We start from the raw sequence: 25,817 nt of genomic DNA, 5'->3' as shown, positions 1-25,817 counted from the left end.
AAGGTCCAACTTTCGAGTTTCGCGAGAAGTCGCGACGAAATGTCGCGTTTAAAGAAGTGGCTGGAAAAATTGGGCGCAGCAACGGATAGGTAGGTAGGTTGGTATCGCGCGCGTACCTTCGAAAGTGGAAATTAGTCGGCGATTCGCGAAAAATAATGGCTACAACGTCGGTTGGCGATATTTCCGATTTTCCCGCGGCAGGTAAAAGGTTTCCTCGGCGACGGTTTATCTAGTTTTGTTCGTAGCTTTTGATCTTCTCGCCGGTGGGCCGGATCTAACGGGCAGCGCGAGTCAAAGTAGACTGGCCACGGGATTTAACGAGGAATCCGCTTTGCGCACTTTTCCAAGGGTAATTGGCACTTCGCTCCGAGCTAATTGACAGATTCATTCTGGCCCTTTATCGCGATTATGAGAAATTGACTGTAGAAAACGGGGTTACGGTTAATGCCGAGCCATTTGCTGCTCCTCGTTCCCGGTAACCGTATTAAAATCGCAGTCAAACTTTCGAACCGAGTTTCCAGGGTGGTTTTCGATCGTTTCCAAGATCGATCGGCCGATCTTTGCTCCGGACTACGATTTCGGTCCGCGAACGTCCCGCAACGTTCTCGAGACCGATGTCCGTCCCGTGTCTTGCCCACCAGGAACGAACCATTTCCGCAGAAACGATATTTACGCGGAACGGTCGAAAGATCGGAGGAGCGCTCGAGCCCTGGGAATCGACGATGAACGATGAAAATTTATGAATTCGCGTTAAAGCCGTAAGGTCCGCGTCTCTCGAGATAGCGCGGATTCGCTCCGTAATTGGATCAAACCGACGAATCACGGTCGTTGAACCGTTTATCTCGGGGATCGGTGTTCTTCCGCGGTGCTTCGTTCTCGTCCGAGTGCGTACCGGCGGGGCTTTCCTCGTTCGAGCCAAACATCGAGCGGCCGATCCGCGCCGCTCTCCTTGATATCTCCGTCCTCTCCTAAAGCACGTTTTATTCCCGGTGTAGGTAAACGCGCAATAACGAACCGTGCCGCGTTTCGCCGAGCGAGGGATTTCGTTGGAGGAGTACGGTGCGCAGGACCGCGATCGGGACCAGGTACCTACGAATGCGACGGACGCGTCGCGATGATCTATGGCAGCCGATAACGAAAACCACGGAAGCCGAGATAACGCGTTCTCATGGATCGCGCGAGCTATACCTTCCGCGGGAGCTCGCTCGCAAAACCGAAATTCTACGATCGTAGCTAGACGGTAAAGGGGGACTCGATTTCCTCGCTCGAATTTGCGACGCGCGAAAACCGCGAGGCAATTTGTTCCTCGTTAAACCGTCACCGTATTCTTCCGGTTACCGGTCCCGCGACGGAACTCGACGGAAAACGACGGAAGCCGCCGGAAGCCGCCCGAAGCTCCCGGAAGATTTCGCATTAACCCGGAAACTTGGCGAAACTTTCTTACGACTCGATGGGCTTCCGGCCGGGCCAGACTCTGGAAACTCATCCGAAACTCGGATCAGGGCATAACGTTGGAAACGGATAAAAAATAAACCGGGAACGGTGCGTCGAGGAAAAACGACGCGTTCGTTGAACGAGATACCGAACCGGAACTTGAAATTTCAAACGCGACGGAAGATGGGAGGAAACCCCGTGAAACCGCGGAAACGAAAGCAAAGTTTGTCCAACAACGAAGAAACCAGACGGAACCAGACGGTTGCTCCGGTGGAACCGGCCAGAAACGAGACCAGGGAACGAAACGGAAGGGAACGGGAACGGGAACGGGAACAAGGAATGGAAACAGAGTCGCGAACCGAGCTTTAAATCCCGGAGAAGCGAACCGGGAAAAGAGCAGCGCGCGCAAAAAAAGACCCCCGGGAAAAATAAAGAAAGGAGAGGAAAGTCGACGGAAGCGATGGACGGAGAAGGCTACCGGACCGGTTTCGATCGCGAACCTCTCCGGAACTAAAACCGAGACTAAGAAAACAGACTCCGCGGTTGGCAACGCGAATTCGCGAGAACGAGGCGCTCGATCCGGTTAAAAAAAATACGCCTTGCGACGCGGGGACGTCGATCGTTACGGGAATCGAGCTACTCCGACGGACGCAACGATACTCGATCTCTACCTACCCGAAATCTATCGCAGTTTGGGGAACTTTTCGATCGAACGATGCGCGCGGAGAGGGAAGTATCGCAGCTCGGTCCCGAGGGATCGACTCACCTTAGTATTGTCATCTGGAGAACACGTAGCTGATCGTTAAGTGAATTAGCCAGAGGTTGAGAAACGCCCTGGATACTCCGTTGCCATCGTGCACCGCGGCCGGCAGTTCTCCTGGAACGAGGGAAAAGAAGGAAATAAACGAAAGGAAATTGCCGGGGTTTCACCAAGCGAACGGTATACTGCGATCGGTTCGGTGGATCGATAGAGAGAGAGAGAGAGAGAGAGAGAGAGAGAGAGAGCGATCGACTTTGTCGGGGAGGGGGGTTAGAAATGTCCAGGAACGTCGCGAGGAGCGATCAATCGGGCGGCTCTTCGTATCGCGGAGTCGCGTTCGGTAAATCACGCGGTCGAATATATTTTATTTTCCGGTGACAGGCTTGTAAACGGTCGCTCGCGTAGCCCGCGCGCTGGCTGCTCGTGCCGGCGACAAGAACACATTTGTCATTTCATTAATGGTTGTTCCGTCTATAGGTTTTCTGTCAGGCGCAGCGCGGTGCAGCGCACCGCAGCCCGCCGCAGCTTGACGTATTTCGGTGGCGTCCGTTTAATCGCTCTTCGACCGAGTTACGTTTCCTAGATAATATCGTAGTCGGAGGTTTTCGGCTCGTTCGCGAAATTGGTCAATCCTCGTTAGCGGCTCTCGCGCGCATCGTTCGACTCTTCGATTCCTCGTTTCGGGTGTCGATCGGGTGTCGATCGGGTGTCGATCGGGTGTCGATCGGGCGGCGATCGGCGGCAAGGTGTGCACGGTTCATCGACGAACAATGCATTCGCGACTCGTCGTCTCCTCGGGTGTTGGTCGTCGGTTGCGTCTATTCGGCCCGGTTCGATGCATTTCCTGCGCGCGGCCGAGCGTTCCGCAGCCTCCAGGACGAGAGTGCACCTAGCGGAACTTCCTATTGACCACTTCCTACCCCGGCTGCTCGAAAGTCGGCAATTCCAATTCTCGGTCCTCGAAAGGAGCTCGGGCCGACCGGCGACCGCGATCGTCCATAAGCTTCTTCGAACTCGCGATCGGACACGCGCGCGCGCGCGCGCCCACGCCCGCACCTCCTCTTTTATTTTTCCTTCGACTTCTCGGCAAGTTTCTCTCGGTGTTGCGAAAGCTTTACTCGGAACCACTTTCCCGGCTACTTTTCGAGCGTAGCCGAGCTTTCGTTTACTTTCGGAGCGTTATGACTAACTTTTCTCCACTTCCGTTGTACGCGAGCCCCTTTTCGTCTGGAGAATTTTAGCGCGAAACGTTCTCGTCGACTTCCCTTTGCGCCGTGCATCCGAGGTTACTTTTCAGTGTTCTCTCGACGCAGCTCGTAACGCGCGCGCGTCTTTCCGTACTCCGTTCTCGTTCCAATTTTTCTTAGAACGCGCGGAAACTTTTCTCGAGGGAAGGTGGAGAAGTCGGGGGGTGGTGTTCGTTAGGATTCTTTCTCGATCGGTGATCGGGACCGATGACAATTTACGGGCTGGATTCGTTGGTGGACGACCGCTTCGAGATTTCGAGGAAAGTTTCTCGAGCGCGCGTCGCTTTTCGAAAAGAGTGGTCCGTTGCTTGGGTATTCCGGCCGGATGGACATCGTCCGCGTCGATCCTCCTCTCGCGGGGTAATTATCGACTCTCTGTCCGTCGATGATTAATCTTCTTACGCGGAATGGTCGGCTCCGCTCGAAATTGGAAAAATCCAACTCTCCGATCGCGGCAAGTACCCGAGGAGCTTCGAGCAATTAGGACGTTCCGACGTTCGAGGTCCGCGAAATTTTAGGTACGCCCGATTCTCGGTTCTCGAAGCGGCGGGAAGGAGCGCTCGATCGAAATTCGTTTCCGTTCGAGCGGGCCGGAAAGAAACGGGGCGAGGAGTGGGCTCTCCGGGATACGGAGGAGGGTGGAACGCGAGGTGCCAGGTGGTATCGGTGTCGTCGCGCGAACCTCGGGAAGCGTTGGAAGCTTCGAAGCCCGAGCGAGTCGCGAACGGTGAAAGATCCCGTGAAATTACCGTCGACGATAGGGAGCCCCGACGTAAACAACGAGATCCGTCCAGCGATCGCGGTCGAATCGACGTTCCGCGTCCCGTCCCGGGAGAATACCGAGACTCGGGTTCGCGAACGAGCTTCCCTTCGAAACGACGGTTACCTATATTCGGAGAGCGTCCGAGCTCGAAGAGTCACTCGACGCGATTTCGATGGAGGAACGGAAGGGAAGTCGAATCCTCCGGAGACACTTCCAAGAGGCTACGTGCTCTCGTAGCTCGAGCGATCGATATCCGTAGCAGCTAGCTGCAATGCTGACGGAACACGCTCCAACGAATTTCTGCACGGACACGGCGTACACCCGGAACACGGTTGACAAGGATTGGGAAACGTCGGGCAGAATTCAGGCCAGGTACGTGTTTCAAATGCGCTTCGAGCGACGATCGATCGATTATCCCGGTAATTAGAACGTAGACGCGTTTCTAAATGCCCTCGAGGAAGTTATCGGTGGCACCGCAAAGGCGTTGGAGTTGTCGTCGTCGATCGACGAGTCGAAGCGCGCTCGGACGTTCGCGGCGGCAGCTCTGGCAAAAGTAACCGAATTTGCGAGAAACCGAACGAGGAGGAGAAAGAGCGGCTATCGGCGAGAACAACCGGACCTTCCCATCGAGACCGGGAGGATAAACGACCGGACCACCGTTCGTTCGACTCTTTTCGATCCGCGACACACGAAGGAACCAACGGAAAGAGGAAGAAGTAGAAGAAGAAGAAGAAGAAGAAGAAGAAGAAGAAGAAGAAGAAGAAGAAGAAGAAGAAGAAACTTACTCGTTTACTCCTTTCGATACTTTGTCTTTCAACTGGAAAGGGACCGATCGTATTCCCATCCGATCGCGCGCTCGAGACGTCCCATCCGATCGTAAGAGAAAAACTCGAGGCGCGATAAATCCCGCGACCCCCGCGAAACGAGCTCATTTTTTACGAGAGTCGCTTTTTATCATCCACCGAAGCACTTTAATATACGATCGTGCGATTTAAATTAACGAATTTTCCAACGCGACCGCGCGACGACAAAGGCATTAATTTCCGTCCAAAGGTATTCGATCGTTCGATGGTAATTAATACACGTTCGCGGAAAATTTCATCGAGAGGGGTAATCGAAGCTCGCGTTGGTCCAATTTCCTCGAACGTATTTGCAAATATTCGGTAACGCGACCGCCAACTATTATATAACAGGGCACGGTTCGATGTTGAATCGTGTCGTTCGTTCGTTCTCTCTCTGGGACGCAAAACTCACCATTGAGGACGTGGACCGCGATGGTGGTGTTGGCCTTCCCGGGTACCACGCAACTGTAGTTGCCCGCGTGCCTGGGGCTGGCTCTCTCGACGATCAGGGTGCTGAGGATCACGAGTAGCTCCCTTCCGAGCGCGATCTCCGTGGTCCTGTTCTCGCTGGAAACGAGAAACGAGATGTTCGAGCGTGAGCCGTGTTCGCGATCCGTTCGCGAGTCGCGCGCGGTCGATGATCGATAATTCGATCGAGTTCGGTCGCCGGACGGTCTTTCGCGAGATCGTGTTCGGTCGATGGATCTCGTCGGGGGTTTCGCGGCCCACGGGAATTACGGGTCGCGGTCGCGGTGGTGGTCGCGGTAGCGGTCGCGGTAGCGGTCGCGAGGCTGGAATCACCGAGTTCGCCTTGCTCGACGCCGATCGGCACGATCCTCGCACGGACCTTCGACGGTGCGTTTCCTTCGAGAGGGTAACATTTACCTAACGTTCTCGGTGAGCGTTTCGTCTCCTCTGGTCCAAACGACGGACTCCTCGAGGGCCTCGAGGACGTCCCTGGCCTCGCACCTGAGCTTCAGAACGCTTCCCGCCTTCAGGTGCCTTTCTTTCGGCACCGCTCGCCCGGAATCGTCCGTTATCGTCAATTCCGGAGCTGGAATGCGAAACATCTCCTGTACGTCCCTTTTTCGGGAGGATCTTTCGAATCGGAGCGCTCGAAAGAACGGGAACGGTGAACAACGAGCGACGCGAGTAAAGTAACATTTTACTCGGTAAAAAGAGAGTCCGGCGCGCGCTCGTTTCGCCGAGTCTCGCGAGATTGCGCGCGGACGCGAATTTTCTCTGCGCTGGATCGATAAAATTTCTACGCGAGAGCGAGCATCCGCAAGTCACTCGGTGGTCCCTGATCCGAACTCTGTAATTTCGGAGAGGGACTCGTCGCGAGCGTACCTCGCTCTTGGAAAGAGACGGCTCCGGCGTCGCGGCAATTTCCCGAGACGTTCCGTTCCGAAAACCGATAACGAAACTCGAGGAACGTTCTCGATCGATCGCTCTCGTAGACGCGGAGTCGTTGGTCTTGTTCTCGCCTTTCGATACCGAAACCGGGAATTAAAAAGTCTACGCGCGACTCGATGCGTACGCGTACGCGTACTCCGAAGGGATTCGCGTCCGCGATCGATCTCTCGCGATATTTGTACGACTCTCTCGAGTTTTCAATTTATATGCAGATTCTGGTTGCTAAGGAATACCGAAAGCGACGGGACTGGATGGGACGATGCGGCGCGGCGCGGCGCGGCGCGACGTGGCTTCTCCGAAACGTTGCCGCTAAAACGCGAAGAACGGTGCTTCGAAAGCGCTCGAAACCGGAAAAATTTGTAAACTGGATCGCGTCGGTCTGTCGCTCGGGTCGAAAGCTTCGACTCTCGATGAATACGGCTGTCGGCCACTCGAAACGAAAAGCTCGTAACGTCGATGGATCGGTCGAATCCGAAAGCTCGTATCGCGCGACGCGAATCACGGTATCTACGATGTAGCTTTTCCGTGAGCAAACGTTCCGAGGTAAAAGCAACCGTGGTACCCGTTATCCCCGTATCGCGAGCACCATCCGGACGGATCGCTCGAACGGACGGCGGCGGTGCTCTCGCGATTTATCGCTGCGCGGGAGCACGTGGCGGATCGTTCGTCGATCGATCGACCGAGCGATCGGTCCGATAGAATTTCCATAATCTACTCGGCGAGCTGCGAAAACGAGATTTCGTTCCCGGAACGAAGGAACACCTACTCCGTCTTTTCTTCGCCGATGGAAAATAATATAATTCCGGCTCTTTGAAATTTTCGAGGGAAACGAGAAGAAAAGGCCGCTGCGTCGAATCGACGTTCGTTCGGGCGCGAGACGCAACCGCTTCTTCGACGACGACGACGATTATCCGTCGTTCGAGCCGATCCCGTATCGAGGTGAACGTCCTTGGAACAACGCTGCTCTCGCGAAATATCGACGGATCGGAAAAATTAACCGATTCCCGAGCGGCATCCTTTCGCGAACAGACGCCACTGGAATTCGATGGGAAATTTAATCCAACGAGACGACGAAGGCCGCGCGTTCGAAATTTCTTTCGGCGGATCATTTTTTAAGCTCCTTTGGGAACGGGCCGGGATGCGCGTCCAACCGGATGGTTTCCCAAGGGGACGTGGAAAGTCCTGGGAACAAGGAACCGAGGAACCCAAGTATTTTCTATTATTTAAATTGGATTCCGCGATTCCGCGATTCCGCGATTCCGCGATTCCGCGATACCGTGTGGCGCGGGTTACACGCCGGCTGTCTCGATCTTCGACCTTCTCCATCGGTTTCGCGAATCGATTTCCCTTCGATGCTGAAATATTAAGCTCCCCGGATTTCTCGCCTCGGATCTTCTTTCCGGAGTGGAATCGAAGAAACGAACGAACGAACGAACGAACGAACGAACGAACGATCGTTCGGGAATTAATCGTTCCGTCTTGGAGACGATATTTATCCGAGCGTCTGGGAAATCTTCGATCGTCGAGAAGGTCGGCGAGTTGTCGGCGGTTCGAAAGTCGTAACATCTCCGAGAAGACGCGTAGCTTGAAATAAATTTAATTCGTAATTGGTAAAGCTGGAACGATTCGGGGGAACGATCGCGTCCAGCGAGTTTTCGTTTCTTTTTGGCGTGGACTGTTCGAAAGTTTCTCGGAGCCGAGGCGCCTTCTCTCGCGTTGATTTTACCTCTCGGCTCGCGTCCCTTGCGTTCCCGCGACTGTAACACGCGATTCGAAGGAGTCGTTGCCCGATTCGAAAAGCAGGTTCGCTCGGTCGCTCGCGGGCGTACGGTAGGTCGTTTCGATCCGGTCTTCGCCGCGGTGCTTTCGTTTCGGTCGAGATCGTTTCCCGTATTCGATCGTCGAAGCTCGTAGACGAAAGTGGACCGAGACGGAACGTCTAGCGTCGCAAGGGGGAAGAGCGAGGCCCGGTACGGCCCGTATCGTCGAGACGACTCGAAAATTGTCGGTTCGATCGAGGAGCAACGAGCGGCGCGTATCGATCCGGTGTTTCGGCGTCTAGCTCCGTCTGGAATCGGGTTCGTCTCCGAATCTCTGGTGCCGCGGCAGCGAGGCTCGAAGAAATTCCGAGCACCTCGACGGAGATCGAGAGCGGACGCGGTACCAGGGTCCGTTGACGGACGGAGACGGAACCGGGAAAGGAGTCGTGTAACAATGTCGGTCTATCCGGGTTTGTTCTGCCCTACTTGGTCCTTACGGTTGCTTTTGTTCGCCGAGCGGCGACCCTCTTCGGATCGGATCGGATTACCGGCCACGAGGCGCTTTGGTCGAGGAAATGCGGGTTTCCATTGCACCGAATTGACGACGGAAGGGGATCCGGGGAGGAAACGGGGGAAACGGGTGAGCTATCCGGCGATACCTTTCTCCGGCGCGATACCTTTCCATCGGGTAGCTTCGTTCTCCTTTCTCGGTCTCGAACGTCGCCCTTGTACTCGTCGCCGAATCACCCACCGGTCACCCAACGTCAATGGGATTTACCTCGCGGAGGACACCGGTAACGCTTTCCGTTCCCTTTCGATTCGCGGTAATTAAACGGAGAGTTTTCGCGGAGGGACGGTACGATTCGCTCACCCGTGACGACCACGTTGATATTTTTATCCAACGGCGGATGCGTGGAGATTTGGCACTTGTAGAGACCCGAGTCCCTCGCCGTAGCGTACCGAATCTGTAGCCTCCAGTTGCTCGGATACCTGGAGGATCGGACGGTTAAGTTTCATTCGGGCGTGGTCGATCGGAGATCTCGCCGCACCGATCTCGTGCGCGCCGATATCTCTTACCTGAAGTTAAGACTGATCCTCTGGTCCACGCTGTGGGTGTTCCTACCAACGGTGAGCAATCGGAACGAGTCGTTGCTGTGTTGTTGCATCCACATCACCTGTATCGCGGAGCAGAAACTATCTTTCGTTATTAGCTCTCGGCGAGGCAGAGAGGCGAGGCGAGGCGAGGGGAGGCGAAGTGGGAGCCACTTTGCCCGGAAAAGAAGCGTCGCATTGTTTCCGCGGTTCGCCGACCGGGGAAATTAAACGGGATCTCGTCGGAAAATTAATAATTTCACGGCGAAGGAGTCGAGAAGTCGTCGCTCGAATCGTCCGCGAGCGAATGCACTCGGCAATTTCCTCCTAAGCGTTCCGAAGAGACCGACTCGCTCTTTCCTCTCTCCTCTCTCCTCTCTCCTCTCTCCTCTCTTTATTTTCCTCGAGAAGTCGATTTCGCGTACGACGTCTCGACGGAGGAATGCACTCGCGGTGAAACCGCCACGAATTTGCGGAGATCCGTATCCACGAGCGGAACGGGCTTCCCCTTGGAGCGATTTCCGTCGCATCGGTGGATGCGGACGCAATTTTACCGGTCCGCTCGATTCGACCGATCGCGACGTCCGCCGAAAGGTACGCGCGAGGAATCGCGAGAGGGGAAAATTCGGGCAACCTTCTCGGAGAGCAGTTCTTTTCGCGTTGCACGTCCCGGGGTTGCTCGGTAGGAGCTGTTCGACCACGTTAACGAGAAACGCGTTCGCGATTACGATCGATCGTCCCCCCCTCCCCGTTCCGAGGGAGGATTTTCCGGTTCGGTCCCGAGTTCGAGGGGTGGAAGGAATTTCGCCAAGTGCGAAAGCTTTGAGCGCCGAAAGCGAGAAACGGGCCTAGGGGTAAAGAAGAAACGATCGCGAGGAAGAGGCGTATCACCTCCATGGTGCCGAGCATGCCGATTCTGCAGTCGAGTAGGATGGTGCTGCCTATTCTGGCGGTGACGTTCGTTTCCTGATCGCCGTCCTCGAAGTAGGGTCCGAATTTGCCAAAGGCGCTGTCGACGGTGGGCACCAGGAATTTCCTGTCGGGTATGGTTCTCTGGGTGGTGGCCGGGACCTGGTGACGTAGCTCGCGATCGTTCTCCATCTCGGTCTTGATCGAGGGTTTTATCTCGTAGAAACCTTTGGTGGACTTGCCGCTCGCGGTAAGAAAATTGTTGGCCGATTTGGAACGATCCCTTTTCGGTTCTTGTTCGGAGGTGTCGATCGGGGGCGGTGGCGGCGGTGGTGGTACTCGGAACGAGATCGCCCTGATGTCCTCGACGTTTTTCGGCTCGATCGGTAACGCGGTGGTCGCGGAGTCTCGGTCTCGGTCTCGGTCTCGGTCTCGGTCTTGGTCGCGGTCGCGGTCGCGGTCGCGGTCGCGGTCGCGGTCACGGTCCTCGAGGCCCGAACCCTCGTCGTCCGCGATGTTCGAGGGGCCCTCGTTCTCGGAGAGAGCGGTGCTCGAACCGGTTTCCGCTCGAGCGGGCAGCGTCGAGCTCGCGTAATCCTCGCTCGCGTCCTTGTTCTCGGGGTCCGCGTCGAAGGAGAGGTTCCCTCGATCCTCGGTGTCGTTCTTGCGGATTCCGAGTGTTCCGTTCGCCGGGATTTCGTCCTCCTCCTCGACTCCGGGACGATCGATATTGTTCTCGATGGCGTCGTTCTCCGTCTCCGGTTCTACGGCAGAAAAGAGAGAGGCCGGCTGAGAAGAGATTCAACGAGTTTTCCTTTTTCGGTTTTCGCTTCTCGGAAGAGAAACGCGCGTCGTTGGTAATTTTACAAAGTCGAGCGGGATCGTCGCGAGCGATATACCGTCGAGACGAGAAACTAGGTCGAGGGTATCGACTCTGTCCGTTCGATGCTTTCTTTCGGACGCGCGTACATCTTACTCGTGGTTGTTCGGTAAAGGGGAAAGGGAACGGCGGACGGTTGATCCGCGTTCCTCTCCTCGAGGCGCGTTTTCACCACCGCAGGGACGAAACTCGCCCCGTTTACCGGAGGAATCGCAACGCGGATTAAAATTTCGTCGGATCGTTTCGCGAGCGGACCGCGCTCGGACCACCGTGCCCGGAAAAATTCCAGACGCTCCAACGACGCAACGTACCGCGCCTCGCGTTTCTCTCCCGAAAAAAGTAGCGCCGTGGGAATTTCATTTTAAAACGTGTCGACGAAACGCGTTCGATGCGGTTTCCCCGGACACGGAAATAAAAGGAAAAAAACGCCCGGTAAGAGTATCTTTCCGAAACAGTCCGTTCACCGAATCCCGCGACTTTTAAACGTTCCGATGCTCGGATTCGCGACCGTGCGCGCCACTGTTCGTTCGCGCATCGCTTTATCGCGAAACTTGGAAACGGAAGCGTTCCGTAAATAGTTTCGTCCTCGAGGAGAGTCCGCGAGTTTCTCGCGAATAATTCAGCGCCGTGGGAATTTCGTTGGGCGGTGGTCCGACTCGCGATTTCGCGATTTCGCGATTTCGCTCGCGGGAGAGAGAAAGGCTCTCGAAATCGATCGAGCCGGCCGAGTATCGGAGACGGGAACGGGCTCCTCGCTCCCGAATCCAGTTTCGTTAGTTGCCGAGTATCGTCCTCGAACGAATCGAGAGAGGGATCGCGGATTCGCGTTTACTTTCGCTGCTTCCGAACGCGCAACTCGCTTCGGAGAAACTCGATTTCCAGCACCGTCGCTTCCAACGGAGAGTAAATTTCGCGGTTCCGCTCGTCGAAGGTATCGCGTTCCCGGCGAACGTTTTCCGAAATATCAAAGGCAGCGATCGCGTTTTTCTTCTTTCTCGTTGTTATCGTTTAAACGGGATTTTCGTGGTATCGCTCTCGAGGGCGATACCGTAAATCCACGAATCTCGAACCGATTTCCAGAACGGGATCGTGCTCGCGCTCGCGCTCGCGGTTTCGGTTTCTTCGTTGGAGAGTACGTTCAATTACGGGCGTAACGCGAGTCTGCGAGACACGTATCGGTTGCTCTTCCCGATATCGAGAGACGAAACGAACGGTAGATCGCGAGTTCCGGCCGTAATTACCGCAACATCTCCGGAGATCGAGTTCCGCGGTCCGAGCGGCGAAAAAAGGTAAGAAAGAGGAGGCGCGGGGCGAAAAAGTTGTGCCAATTCGGTGTAATTGCGAGCCAGAGAGTATCGTCCGATCGGAAACGGTTTTCGGTGCGTATTTCCACGGTTTCGCGTTCGCTCGCGATCTTCGGGGTGCGGGTTTTTTCCGCGTAAACGAATCTCGGGGATTACTTCCGGCCGGTGAAAAGTTTCGTTTCGTTTGGGTAAACGAAAGCTCGAAGCGCAAACCGGCCGAACGTAATCGCGGGGATCGGAAACGGAGTCCGAGGGTGTTTCGAAGTTAAAGAGAATGGCCGCGCTCACCTGACGGCGTGGCAGTGATCACGACGGAGAGAATGGCGATGACGCCGAGCGCCGATGCGGTCGGCCGCATTCTCCGGCCGTGCGTGTCGAAGATCCGCTCGCTCTCAGCCTTTGGGAATCCGGTCCGTCGTCTCGTTCATCTTCCCTCTGCGCAGAAAGGGAAATTTACGCGTTAAAGGGTTGCGATCTGTGCCGAGTGTGGTCGGTCGGCGATCGGCCGTCGAGGTTTTCGAGCTCGTTTCCTCCTCACCGAATTACACCAGCGCGACACGGATTCCTAGAAAGGACGCGGCCCGCGGCCCGCGGCCAGCGGCCCGTTTCCCGGTTCGATCGGTTCTCGCTGGACGTTTACGTTTTATCTCGGAGAAAGCGCGTCGCTCGAAGAACGGAGGAGAGAAACCGATCGAAGAGGAAACGTCCGTTATCGAAGGGGTCGCGATCGAATCTCGACGGGATCGCGACGAGTTTCCTCTCGGCGGCGATGGCGAACGAACGCGGTGGATCGAGTTACGGGGAACGTGGAAGGTGTAAGGTGGAAGGTGGAAGGTGGAAGGTGGAAGGTGGAAGGTGGAACGCGCGTCCCGGAAGAGACGTCGGTCGAGACGATTCGACGCCAAGTTCTCCGATCGAGTTACGAGAGGCTGGCTCGATGTTCGAGTTAATCGCGACTCTCCGAGGAGTCGAAGGAGACCGGGAGGTCGAGAGGAGGTGTACGAGGCGGGCCGACGGATGGAAATTACGTACAAGATAATCGAGCTTCAAAGGCTCGTAATACGTAACATCGGCCGCAATTTCGGAGCGGCGGGCACAGCGTGCTCCGCGAAGTTTCGAGGGTGCGTGCTCCTCGGTAAATTACGTACTCGTTCGGGGCCGATACTCGGTACGGTGAACGGGGAGCGGCGCGACGATCGGTAACCGGGTTCTTCGATCGCGCGGAAAAAGCTTCCCCTCGACGCTTTGCCCGACGAAAAACCGAATTTTCTTCCTCGCGGTTTTCGATATTCCCGAACGCGATCGAACGTCGTTGCTCCGCCAGCTTGTCCCGCCCGGAGTGACGGATTTTATTAAACGATAAAGCCCGTCGGTCCGAGGCGCGTAGCTTTTTTTTTTCTTCTCTCGAGTGCCACGGGGAACGCGCGCGGAAACGGGTCGAGCTCCCGATTCGAATTCGCGTCGCGAAAGAAATCGATCGGTCGAAGAGCTTTTCCCGCGGCGGGCAATTTTCCGTGAAATTTGCACGGTTCTCGAGAGCGAATCCGCGTCGGGCAGGATCGATTCGAGCAACGGTTCCTACCGGAAACGATCGGACAGCGGCCCGAATTGCGTTCTCGATTAAACGGGCCGGGCCGGGCCTCGGCCTCGGCCTCGGCCTCGGCCTCGTACCGGTTTTCGCGACGGACGGTGGACGAAAAACGAGCGAGAAGAAGCCCGGGGTCGTCGACGAAACTCGGCCCGCGGAAGGATCCAATTTCTAAGGAGTTGCTTCCGGAAAATCATTTCTTTTTTCTTTCGACCTCGATCCCTTCCATTTTACGCATCGACCAAAGACGGGAAACGCTCGACGAGGGAAATATTTGGCCGTCGAACCGAAAAATAACTCGCGGCGCTTTTTCGCCCGAGAGACGACTTTTTCGGAAACGGTAGGAAGGCTCGGTTTTTCTCGGGTCGCCCCTCGTCCTCCGCTCGCGTTACGCGTTGCGCGTTGCGCGTTGCGCGTTGCGCGTTACCCGTTTCTCGATGCTCGAGTTCGGTGTTCGCGCAGAGCTTCGTCTCGGGGAAGAACGTTAATTTCTCCCGGGACTCTCGATTCGTTTTCGGTAGCGACGAATACAGGGTGCGTCGCGAGGAGGGGCTCGAGCGCACCGAAACTCGCGAAAAAGTTGCTTTTCCGTTTTCGAGCGACGAGCCGCGAAAGGAAACCCGAACGAAGCGAGCGCGCGTTTCGGGAAGAAGAGTTGGGAAAATTGGGGACCGTTGCCGAGGCAGAAACTCGCGCGACGAGCACTTGCCGCGTCGAGCATCGAACGAAGATTAATTCGCGGATACGAGCCGCTCTCGAGATCGATTCGCTGATCGAGCTTGTTTACTCCGCTCGGGAATATTAACGAGAGACGTCAGCGTTCTCGAGCCTCTTTCCCGTTAACGCGGACTCTGCCGTTTTTTATCTCGTCGGAAATGCGAGGCCGGTCGAAAAATATGCAACGAGTCGCCGAAGGTAACCGGATCGCGCGATAAAGAGAAACGAGATCTCTTTTGCGTTCTCTCGATCGAGAGGTCTTTGGAACGAAGCGGTGATCGCGAGCGGGTTCGTACGATCCGTCGCGATTGCCCCGAAAGCGCGAGAAACACGCTGGACCGGCTGGACCCGCGACGAGTATCGGGCCTCTCGACGAAAAAAATAAGAAGAACTCGGCCAAGATCGAGAAGTTGGCTAATATCCAGCGACGAGCTCGACGAGGAAACGTCGTTATCGAAGTTACTCGCGGACGGGTGGCGCGAGCACGGTCCTCGAGTTTTCCGGAGAGCTTCCGTAACCGGTAGCGGCAGAAACGGAACACCGAGAGCGGGGTGGGGCCTCGCGCGAACCGTTTTCCTCCTTCGAAATTTCCGTCCCGCGATAAGAATCGCGCTCGTCTCCGCTCGAAGCGCGAAAAACGGGCCAAGCGAGCCGAGGAAACATCGCCGACGCGAACCGTTTCCCCGAGAACGCGTTACGGTTAACGGCCAGATTTCGGAAAGTTCCGCCCTTCGATCGGACCCGGGAACCCTTAAATCGCGATAATTATCGGAATCGCGTTACCAAACTCGACGCCGCGAGAAAAGTTTGCCGCTCGGTCGAGCTCTCGCCGAAATTGGAGAAACTCCACCGAATCGAAAGCGTCTCTCGGAGGACGTCGGGGGTAAAGAACGCGCTCGTTGAACCTCTTTCTCGCGGTTCGTTCGGACGTTCTCCGTTTCCGGTACAGAGTATCGCGAGATCCGAGCGGTCCTGGTAAAAGCAGCGATTCGCCCGTTTACCGTATCGAGTATTCGTTTCGACCGTTCGACCTTTCGAGCTTTCGCGATCTCTTCTCGTCCGAAGGAAGACGAACGGGTTTTTCGCGTTTCTTTTCACAGGTCGCTTCTCGCGAACGAGGAGGATCGTCGCTCGCGCTCGATACGAGACCGGTCGCCGGCGTATTTCGTGCCCTTCCGGGCAAAGAGCGATAAATTCGAAGCGTAAAAGGTTTCGCTTTTACGTCCGCGCGGCGAAAAATATCGCTCCGGTGCCAAGGACCGAGATATCGTAACGGAAGGTAAAATTACGAGACGTCCAGGACCGATGGCGGTTCTCGAGCGGGAGGCGCACCCTCGGTTCGATCGTAACGCGGCTCTCTCCGCGGAGGGTAGCTCGGGTAAAAGGGGTAGAAATTGTCGGGAACGGGGTACCGAGTTCGTTTCGGTGGTTCGTCCGAGGATAAGAGTCGAGCGATAAACTCGAGGAGCGGAAGGTCGCGAGAGGTGTCGACGGATCCGTTCCGTCCGTCCGTCCGTCCGTTCGTCCGTTTTCACAGCTCGATCGATGCCCCTTTTCTACCCGTCCGTCCTCGTTGCGTATTCTCGATGGTGCACGGCGTCGCGAGCACAAAGGAGACGAGGGCGCTTGTTTATTTTTCCCGTCGCTACTCTTAATTACCGCATTGCGCGGCCACCTACTTGCGCAGTCGGGACGAAAAGGAACGGGGTCGACGTTCCTTTCCACCTAACCCGTGAAACTCGCTCCTCGCTAATTTTCGCCAACTCGGAGTTTCGCTCCGGTTCCGCTTCCGGATCCCGTCCGCGGTCTCGAGCGTGAAACCGAAACCCGGAATCGAAATAAGACGGGAGAGGGCAGGGTTCGGGATCGGCGACGATCGGTTCGCGACCACCGACCGAACGCGAGCCAACGCGGAGGTTCCCTGGTTCGAACGAGCGCGTCAACGTCACCGAAACACCGCGATCGACTCGCACGGGACGTTTACGTTCAACGCTTTCCACGGGAGCGGTTTCGCTGTCTCTCGAGTTTCCTGGAAAACCACGAATCGTTCGCGGCGTTCGCGGTTCCGGTTACTCGGGAAACGATTCTATCGAAGCTCGGTCGTTTCGATCGCTGTACGCTGCACGCTGCACGCTGCACGCGGCCGAGGAAGAAAAAGGCCGTTTTCGAGTCGTTCGATCGTTACGAGTCGGCGAGCAACGGTCTCGGGCTTATCGCGATTCGCCGCGTTATCGCCGATCTCGTTTCTTTCCACGTTCGGTCCGCCGGGGGATAAACGAGATCGTGGAGGGCCGTTCGAGGGACGCGGATGCGATTGCGAGCTCATCGGATCGCGCGCGTACGCGTACGCGTACGCGCGTGGAAATACGTTGAACGCGAGGAGCTCTTCGACGATCGGTTTTTGCCCGGATTCGGATCTCGTAGCTGGAACCTTCGGAGGGTCGAGCGATTTTCTCGAGCGTCCTCGAGCGTCCTCGAGCGTTCGCGGTTCCTCGAGCCGTTCGAGTATCTTTTTCCCGAGCGAAAGAAATCTCGGAAAATTCGGTTCGAGTGGGGTTTCGCTCGTCCGAGATTTACCCCGAGCGCGAACGGCTTCGATCGAACGCGAGTCGACGCATCGTTTCGAGCGACGTAAGTCACGCGAGTCGCTCGCTCCGTAAAGTATTCTCGAGGGTTCGAGGTTTCGCGAGTTCGCGGCTCTTCTCGTGTTCACGGCCCGTTGCGAGGAGACCCGTCGCCTCCTTTCTCCGTACTGTTTTTTCATCGTACGCGGCTGGAACGGTCGTCTCTCCGGCGTGATCGGGATCCCGAATTCGAGGCGTTGAAATCCTGGTAAGGGTATTTTCGTAGTCGCGTTCCTCTCGAGCATCGTCCATCGGGGTGCGATGATCCGCTGGTCGAAGCGATCCGAAATTGGATCCGTTCGAGTACGGCTCGCGGAAGTAATTCGGTCCGCGGACGGATCGAACGGTCTGTCGAGCAACGGGCAAGTAAAGCGGCACGCGCGGCGAACGCGGCGAACGCGGCGAACGCGGCGAACGCGGGGAGCGAGGATTCTCCTCGCGAACTCGGCCAACCGCCGAAACCACTTGGCCGAATCGGTCAAAGACCCGACTCGAAAATAAATACTCCCGTATCCTCGACGAGCCACAAATTCCCACGCGTTGGCTAAATTATTCGGGCGACGGTAAATAGCCCGGTCTCCGGCGCAACGGCTCGATTTCCACGCACTCGGCTCGATCACCGGCCGTTATTTACCGAGTGGGAAAATTTATTCGCGAGGCAAGCAGGACCGCGGTCCCCGGCCTCCTCGGTTTCTTTCCGAGCCGCGTTACGCTCGCCGATTAACGACCGCTCGAAAGATCGCCCTGGGAAATCAGCGAACGCGTCGATACGCTCGTCGACGCGAGCGCGTTTCGTTTCGACGATCAGCGGCGAGCGAGGGAGGGGAACGGTTCGCGGGGCCCCTCGAAAAACCCTCCCCGTTATTTCCACGCGTTTCCTCGATCGCGGATCCGATCGAACTCCTCTCCCGAAACGGCCGACCGCTATTTTCCCGCGCGACGAACCTTGCGGTTGCGCGTTATCTTTCACGATCGTCGTTTCGCCGAGTGGAATTGAAAACGGGAAATAGCGGAAATGTTCTCGCGATGCCTCCACGGGAGTGGGAAATGATTATTTTCGCGTTTGAAAATGCGGCGAAATATTTCCCGCGGTTCGCCGTTGCACCGGTTCTGTCTCGATTCGCGCATCGTCGTAACCTTCCGTAAATATCGGTCCGGTCGTAACCGTGACGATGTTTTCGACCGCGGGTTCGTTGACGCGTTACGAAAAAAGGGACACGGAGGGAATACGTAAATCGGGTTTCGATTTAAAAACCGGTTTACAAATCCACGGGAACCCCGCGGCTCGACGCAATTTGCCTCGATATTTCAAAAGCGTCGCGAAAAATTTACATTTGCAGGGGCATTCGATGCTCCATCGAGCTCCTCGTCGATCGTTCGGTCGATCGATCCCTTTCGAGTCCTATCGATGTTACCGAACACCGTAAAATCAGCACGGTCGAAGCTAGACCGTGGAACGACCAATTTACGAATTTACGAATTTACGAATTTATTTCGGACCGGTAGCTTTTTTTCGACGAGGGTCGGGCGATGATTCGCGATTCTCGTCGACCGCTCGACGCGTCTCTCGTTCTTTCGTTTCGTACGATTTCGAGAGGATTTCGAAAAGCGGAGGAGACCGCGACGCGAAACTTTCGAGGCGCGTAAATATACTTTTATCGGAGACGTTGGTCGCGACGAAGCGATCCGTTTCTCGGCATTGTCCCGGAAATTAAAGGGCGTCCCTCGGGAAACGGAAACGGTGCCCGGAGTGCCCGGAGTGCCCGGAGTGCCCGGAGTGCCCGGAGTGCCCGGAGTGCCCGGAGTGTCCGAGGTGCCCGGAGCGCCCGGGGCCGGACAATCACCGTTCCTCGTCGCGACGTACCCGTTCCAGATTCTCGCTTTTATCGCGCACCGTGCCGCAACGAGGCCCTCTTCGTTTCTCGATTATCTATTTACGAGATCGAATCGCCCTCGAGAGAGACGCGCGCACAGAGGGAGGGAGAGAGAGAGAGAGAGAGAACACTGTGCTCGCTCGGTCGCAAACGCCGACGAATCGCGAGAGCGCTTAATCTCTCGAGAAGATTGGAAAAATTCCGAGGAAAGGATTCTCGCGCCGGACACGCAGCGATTCTCGAGGTCGGCTTCGAGAGGATTAGCGACCGATTGCTCTCGTACGAATCGAAGGAAGCCAGCTTCCTTCTTCTTGGGACGCGAAGCGTAAAATCGAGCTCTCGTAGCTAGGAAAACGAGAGCGATTCTTTCGCGATGGAAGTTTGGCGCGAGGCTCTCGAGGCTTTCTCGAGTGTTTTCGTAAGTGGAAAGTATCGGGAGGTGCCGAGCTGCGAAACGAGAACGACGCAGTGCCGATGTCCTTCGACCCGGCACCGAAAAGATAAGCCGTGTAATTTCCGTTGCAACGCGTCGGTCGCGTCGGTCGCGGCGGTCGCGGCGGTCGCGGTCGGATCCGATCGGTAAGCGCGGAATTAGCGATCGGGATTAGCGGGAATTAATCGAGTACGCAGCCGGCGAAACGGTAGTTGCGGTAACGGGTCGCGAGTGGCCGAAGGACGGCGGCTCCCGGCCGTTCGGATATCGCTCGGGAATCGCTCGGGGATCGCTCGGGGATCGTTCGGGGCCGTTATCGCTTCCCGCGTTAATTTACTTTGCGCGACGTACTTGCTTTCACCGCGACACGTGCGCGTATACGCCTTCCACCGACAATTTTCCTCCAATTGCATCGGCCGAGATGAGAATTTCCCTCGTTACGGCCGACCGTGCTCGTTCGCTGGTCCAAATTCTCCCCTTCTTCGCTCGCGGCGAAGCCAAGATCGTCTCCACGGTCGGCAACGCGTGCATCGGTAGGTATCGCTTCGACGCGTGACTTCGGAGTTTCCCCTCCGACTCGACTTACCGATCGCGAATCCCATTGTTTCGTCGCGTGGTCGTTTCTCGATCGACCTCCTTCGAAACTTCCAACGACGCGGAAACACCATCGCCGTTCCTTTTCCATCGGCGTGAACGTTACTTTCGCATCGGGAGCGTTCCGGTGTCCGGGGAGCGAGACCGCGTCGCCGAAGCAACATTTTCCTCGACGGGATCGCTCGGAGCTTTTGCATTTCGCGTCGAGAGCCAACGAGTGTTCGGCATTGCGGCACCTACGTCGCCTCCGGGCGGTGAAATTAACGCTGGAATAATTTAACGCGTTCGCGAACCCGCCTCGCCGTCCCGCGGAAATTAGATTTCCTCTGGAAAGTAATTGCCGGACCCGGAACCGGCCGGCCGGCCGGCCGACCGGACGACGCTGTTTCGTACCTACGCGCTGGATATCGAACTTTCATCCACGGTTGTTCGAAGAACGCGGCCGGAAACCGACTAGCCGCGTCCAAGCGGCAATTACGCGAGATCGGGAAACGAGCTACGTTCGATCGACGGGCGCGCGTCAATCGAGAGAGGACTTTGGTCGCGACGTGGCAAAAACTTTCCCAACTTCCGACGGCCGACGGCCGAAACGAGCGCCGCGCGAACGAGAATACCGGACTCTTTCGCTTTACCGGCGAAGGCATCGAGAAACTTGGCTTCGAACGCGGAAGCGAGTTCGCCGCGAGAAATCGCGAAATCGTTTCTTCGAACGGGAAACGACCCTCTCTTTCGAACTGGAAGGAACTCGAGCCAGATATCGAGAGGCGCGCGACTCGATCGTCCGCGTTCGGCCGATATTTCGTCGACCGTTCTACCCGTATCGATCGACAAGGGGGACGAGTTTTCGAGAGACGGTCGATCCGCTTTCGAAGGCGCGGCAGGTGTCGGGCGAACCGACTACCCTAAACTCGTTTGCTCTTCGCCAGGAGAGAAGAAAGGTGTACCCACTGGAGGCGTTCGAAGCCGCGTAATCCAGGGCGATTCGGTTTCACGGGGTTTCGAGTCTCGGTGGACGGTCGCTCCTGGCCGAGAATCGGGTCATCGATTCCCCGCGTAAATACGCGAGAAGTTTCGGCCTCGGGTGCCGCGACTCGCTCGGTTAACCCGCGAAGACGAAGTTACCGAGGTTTGCATAGTTTCGGGTTTGTTTCGCCGATTGGCCGGCTGCCAGAGGCCCCGCGTGCCTCGGAGCTTCCGCGCGTTCGCGTTCGCGTTCGCGTTCGCGCGTTTCCAAGACCGAAGGAAAAAAATTCAACGTTTCGCGCGCGAAAGGAACGGTGAGACAGTTGGCAACGCATCGGGGCTCGTTGGAGAGAGTCGGTGTTTCGAAGCGGCTCGAACGTAGCTGCGGCCCGTTTGCCTACGCGTTTCTCGAACGCGTTCGACCGCGTTCGACCGCGTTCGACCGCGTTCGATCGCGCGGTCTTCGGCACCTCGGTTCTCGCGTTCCGGCGAGGAGGCGAACTCGAGCTCGGTCGGTCGGCGCGAGTCGCGATCCATTATTTTTTCTTCTCCGCGTGTAAGGAATTCACGTCCGAGTCACGATCGCGATTCGATCTCGGGCTTCGAATCGCGTCACGGTGCGTTCGATGTACTTTCGTATTTTCCAAGTTCCGTACTTTGGAGGGACTCTTCGATCGCTCGAACGTCTCGCGGGTTCGAGCGTAAATCACCGAGTGGAAAACCTTGTACGAGTCCACGGCCCGATATTTCTCCGTACCGCGTCATCGATTGCCGATGTCGGGCGTCGAGTCCGAGGGCGACTCGGGAAACGGTGGCCCGAACGTCCCTTTCGGTTCGCTCGTCTCGATCGCTCGAGCTCGAATTCGTTGGTCGCCGATCGTCGCGCGTTTCGAGGGAAAAGGTGAGAAGATCGCCGTTGGGTGTACGCAAATCCGTGGCTCGGTCGTTTCTTCCGATGGTCGATCGGGAACGAAATCGTGCGCTCGTGGACGAGCGGAGGTTCTTCGAGCGCGAGCGTGCGCGCGAGAACCCTCGAATCGTACGCGGTTCCTCGGAAGCGCGAACAACGTTCGACGATCGAGCTCGTATTCGTTCCGTTGAGCTCGTCCGGTTTTTCGAAGACGCGGCGAACGATCGCGAAAGTCTCTTACAACGGGATGCTCCTAACCGTTCGACGGTTCGTGAGATCGTACGGACGCGGCTTTTTCACGGAACTCGACCCGGATCGTAACAAAATACGTCGCGCGGACGCCCGGATGCGGGACAAGGGGAGACCGCCTCGGTACTCGAGGAACCAATTTAGATTCGAGGAGCGAAAACACGCGACGCTCGACGAAACCGTCCACTTTGTCGACCAAACTCCCGATTCGATATACTATACGGATGTACCGTTTCCCGGATCCTCGGCCGACTCTGCTCGACTCTACCGTAAAATAAACGTTCGTCTTGCGGCAAAGAGCGCGTATCTTGGACGGTCGGCGCGCAATCGGGCCGGTAAGGAACGCGTCGCCGGGAACGATTCCTCGCGAACACCGTTCCTTGGTTTCACGGAGGTTCGGCGAATCGAGGAACTCGCGCGATTCGACCGAGCCCGTACGGTTCGCTTCTCCGCGAACATTTTACGAGACGGATCGATGCCAGTCTCGCGTTCGCGTTCACGGTCTTGCGCGAACCGGGACACCGGTAATGTTCTTCGACGTCGTGGCTCCGCGCGACGCGAGCTAATTCCCACCGACGCGACCTCCATTTTTCCACGTCCGCTCTCGTGAACTCATCGGGCTTCGACTCTCGGCCCGCGATTCTCGCCAAGGACGTTCTCGCGAGCTTTTCTTGCGTTCGATCCATCTCGGATCTCGGCAACGTCGACCGAAACCTCGAAACGGAGCCGTTGGAAGAATAATGCAAAGGACGAAAAGAGCCGGAGGAACCTTCGATGAACGCGTCGAAGCATCGATCGCGGCTCGGGAATCGCGCTTGGAAACGTCTTTCGAGGAGGACTCGTGTTCTCGCGGATATTACGAGCGAGGAACGGGGTTCTTATTCGCGCGTGGGCGGTACCGGGCTGAACGAACCAAGGCCCGAGCTAAGGGTGAACTCGGGGGAGAAAGCCTGGACCGCGTCCGCGGCTCGAAAACCCGGAACGGTCGTCTTCGAACCAGGCCCCCGAGGAATTAGCTCGTCTCGAACGATTTCGTACCCTCCGAGTATTCCGAGCCCGTTGGAGCCTCGGCTCCGGTGGACGTTTCTCGGCCGATTTACGAGCTGGCGATGCTCGAGGGTTCCCGAGCGCGAGAAAATTACCCGCGTACGCGGTCGCGGTAGCGTCGAAAGTAGGACTCACCTCGTCGCCCGGATCCCGCTCGAACGTATTTTTCTCGTCGGCTTAAATTCCACCCGACGGAGATTCGAGCTTCGTCCTCACGGGCAAAACCCGGAGAGCCAAGGGCCGATTTAACCCCTAGAGCGGCTAATACCGCGGCGTTGATCTCGGCCCGAGGCTCCCGAAACAGGGGGACGGTTTTATCGGAATCTCGGCTGGCGTAAAATTTTCGACAGCCCGTTTCGTTCGGATCGATCGAACCGCTGCGCGTTATCCTCCATTCGGTAACGAAAGAGGTTCGCTCTCCCGATTATTTTTCGTCGCGGCGTCTCGTATTCGGAAGTCGCCGAGATGGAGCGTCGGGAACGATATCCTCGTAAAATAAATGTCGCCCGATTTCAAAGTCGGACGAGAGTTTGCCGATCTTTCGAGAGTAAAACTCGCGCGACGAGAAACCGCTCGGTGTCTCTCGATGATATTTCGTTTTCGCGGCGACAATTTTCCGACACCGTTGATCGGTCCTCGGGGACGACGACGAATATTTCTCGACGATTCGCCGATTCTTCGTTCGGTGGTTAGCCGGCAAAGTCGGCGAGAAATTTGAGGATTCGGATAAGGTCGAGTGTTACGAGGACTCGTGTAGCGCGTAGCTCCGCCAGCGGTGTACCGTTATTAACGCTTTTGAGATAAGCAGACGGGAACGCGTTCCGCAGCGACTGGCTGAAACGCGTCGCGACGCGTCGTTCTATCCGTCGGATAGAGACTTTTGCCGGAGTTTTGAGTAGACGGCGTACATTCCGCGACGAAGCGCTCGCGACGTCGAATAAAGCCGACAACTGGAAAACGTTAAACGCGTTCCAGCCGAAGTCGCGTTTATTTCTCGCGAATCCCGAGAGAGAAAGTAAAAACGAGAAAACGGAGAACGAGCGATCGGGTGGGAGAACGAAATTAGAGGGAGTGGGATCCGCTTCGAGAAGAATCGGAGAAAAAGAGATGGAAAGGAGAGGGAAAAAGCTTGGGAAAAGATTCGCGGAAAGAGAGTCGAAGGTAGATAAGCTTCGAGCGTCCTAGAAACGCGAGTCGAAAGGTCGACGCTCGGACAAAATTAGAGAACGTAACGCGCAGAGGAGAGGAAACGAGCATTCGATCGGCGAAGAGTGGAAAAATGCGTACGCTTCCGTTGCTCGTTTACTCGTTTACTCGTTTACTCGTTTACTCGTTTACTCGTTTACTCGTTTACTCGTTTACTCGTTTACTCGTTTACTCGTTCCTGTTGTTTCGAACTCGTCGAAAGATGCCAAGATCGATGGAAAACGCGCCGGACGCCGAGTTCGTCGAGTCGAGAACAATGCCGCGTTTTCGAGTCATCGTTGCACCAGCGATTCGTACCATCCGTCCTCGCGCATCGCGCGATATTTCGTTCCCCATTTTTTTTACTTTATTTTCATTTTCGCTCGAAAACTAGCGAACACGCGGAACGATACGATCCATTAAGAGTTTGACGCGACGCCGTGGGCAAAATTTCGAACTTTGGTCGCTTCCACTTGTACCCAAGTGCGAATCGAGATATCTCGAACGGGACACACTTTCCGCAAGAAAATCTCGAGAAAATCCACTAGCTGTATTTCCCCTTTCTCCGTTCGAGCTATTCGCGCAAAATACGGTCACCGCCGCTTCTTGTACGAGCGGGCGACTGGCCGTATACCTGCTCCGATAGCCAATGGCCATTTCTGGTAACGGTAAGCGCAAACAATCGCTCGAAAGTCGTCTATTCGTCGAAATATTCGGTAAGTCACTTTCGGGGAGTAAAAATGATCCCGTCGGGTGCCGAAAACGTCGTACTCCCGGGAGACTCCGAGATGGACGGATCTCTCCGATTTGCGTACCTGGCCAGTCCAAGGACCAACGCGAATCCCGATTTACCTCTCGATGCTCGGACGGAGGATGTATCGTCTCTGTTTCCGTGGAAGGTACCGATCGCAGTTGCGGGGAAATGGGCCACTCCTTTCGGCGGCGTCGGCCACTACCTCCCGAATCGGGCCCATTGAGGGGAAAAGGGGCCGACACGGTAGGACCAACTCCACGGTACGCGTTGCGTCTTTCCCAATTTTGTCACATTTTCTTCGACCGTGTAATCGCTCGCCAGGAACTTTGATTCCTTCCATCTCCTCGGTTTCGTAACTTCGTTCGTATCGCGTATCGAAGGAGATCGATGGAATCAAAGTTTCATCGATCTCTCTCCGGGTCTCCGCTCGCAGCAACCTCCACGTGCTGAGACCTGGTAATCGGTATTATTC

The 25,817-nt window shown here is 56.3% G+C and overlaps 1 protein-coding gene across 3 annotated transcripts in view; it reads right to left on the bottom strand.

Moving 5' to 3' along the window:
* LOC143152206 (uncharacterized) overlaps positions 1–25,817 on the bottom strand; it is an 89,370-nt gene that overhangs the window by 4,202 nt on the left and 59,351 nt on the right. For 2 of the 3 annotated variants that reach the window (XM_076322055.1, XM_076322056.1), the window contains exons 2-8: positions 12,696–12,842; positions 10,206–10,987; positions 9,300–9,397; positions 9,094–9,212; positions 5,932–6,100; positions 5,459–5,613; positions 2,201–2,311 (exon numbers count right to left, since the gene is read on the bottom strand). In XM_076322055.1, the coding sequence (XP_076178170.1) occupies positions 2,211–2,311; positions 5,459–5,613; positions 5,932–6,100; positions 9,094–9,212; positions 9,300–9,397; positions 10,206–10,987; positions 12,696–12,765 (1,494 nt within the window). In that variant the 5' untranslated portion in view covers positions 12,766–12,842 and the 3' untranslated portion in view covers positions 2,201–2,210. The remainder of the gene's footprint in view (positions 1–2,200; positions 2,312–5,458; positions 5,614–5,931; positions 6,101–9,093; positions 9,213–9,299; positions 9,398–10,205; positions 10,988–12,695; positions 12,843–25,817) is intronic. The other variant, XM_076322054.1, reaches the window with a different exon arrangement.

Source organism: Ptiloglossa arizonensis, chromosome 10 (genome assembly GCF_051014685.1).
Source record: "Ptiloglossa arizonensis isolate GNS036 chromosome 10, iyPtiAriz1_principal, whole genome shotgun sequence".
Taxonomy (NCBI): Eukaryota; Metazoa; Arthropoda; class Insecta; order Hymenoptera; family Colletidae; genus Ptiloglossa; species Ptiloglossa arizonensis.
This window is presented reverse-complemented; position numbering and strand designations above follow the sequence as displayed.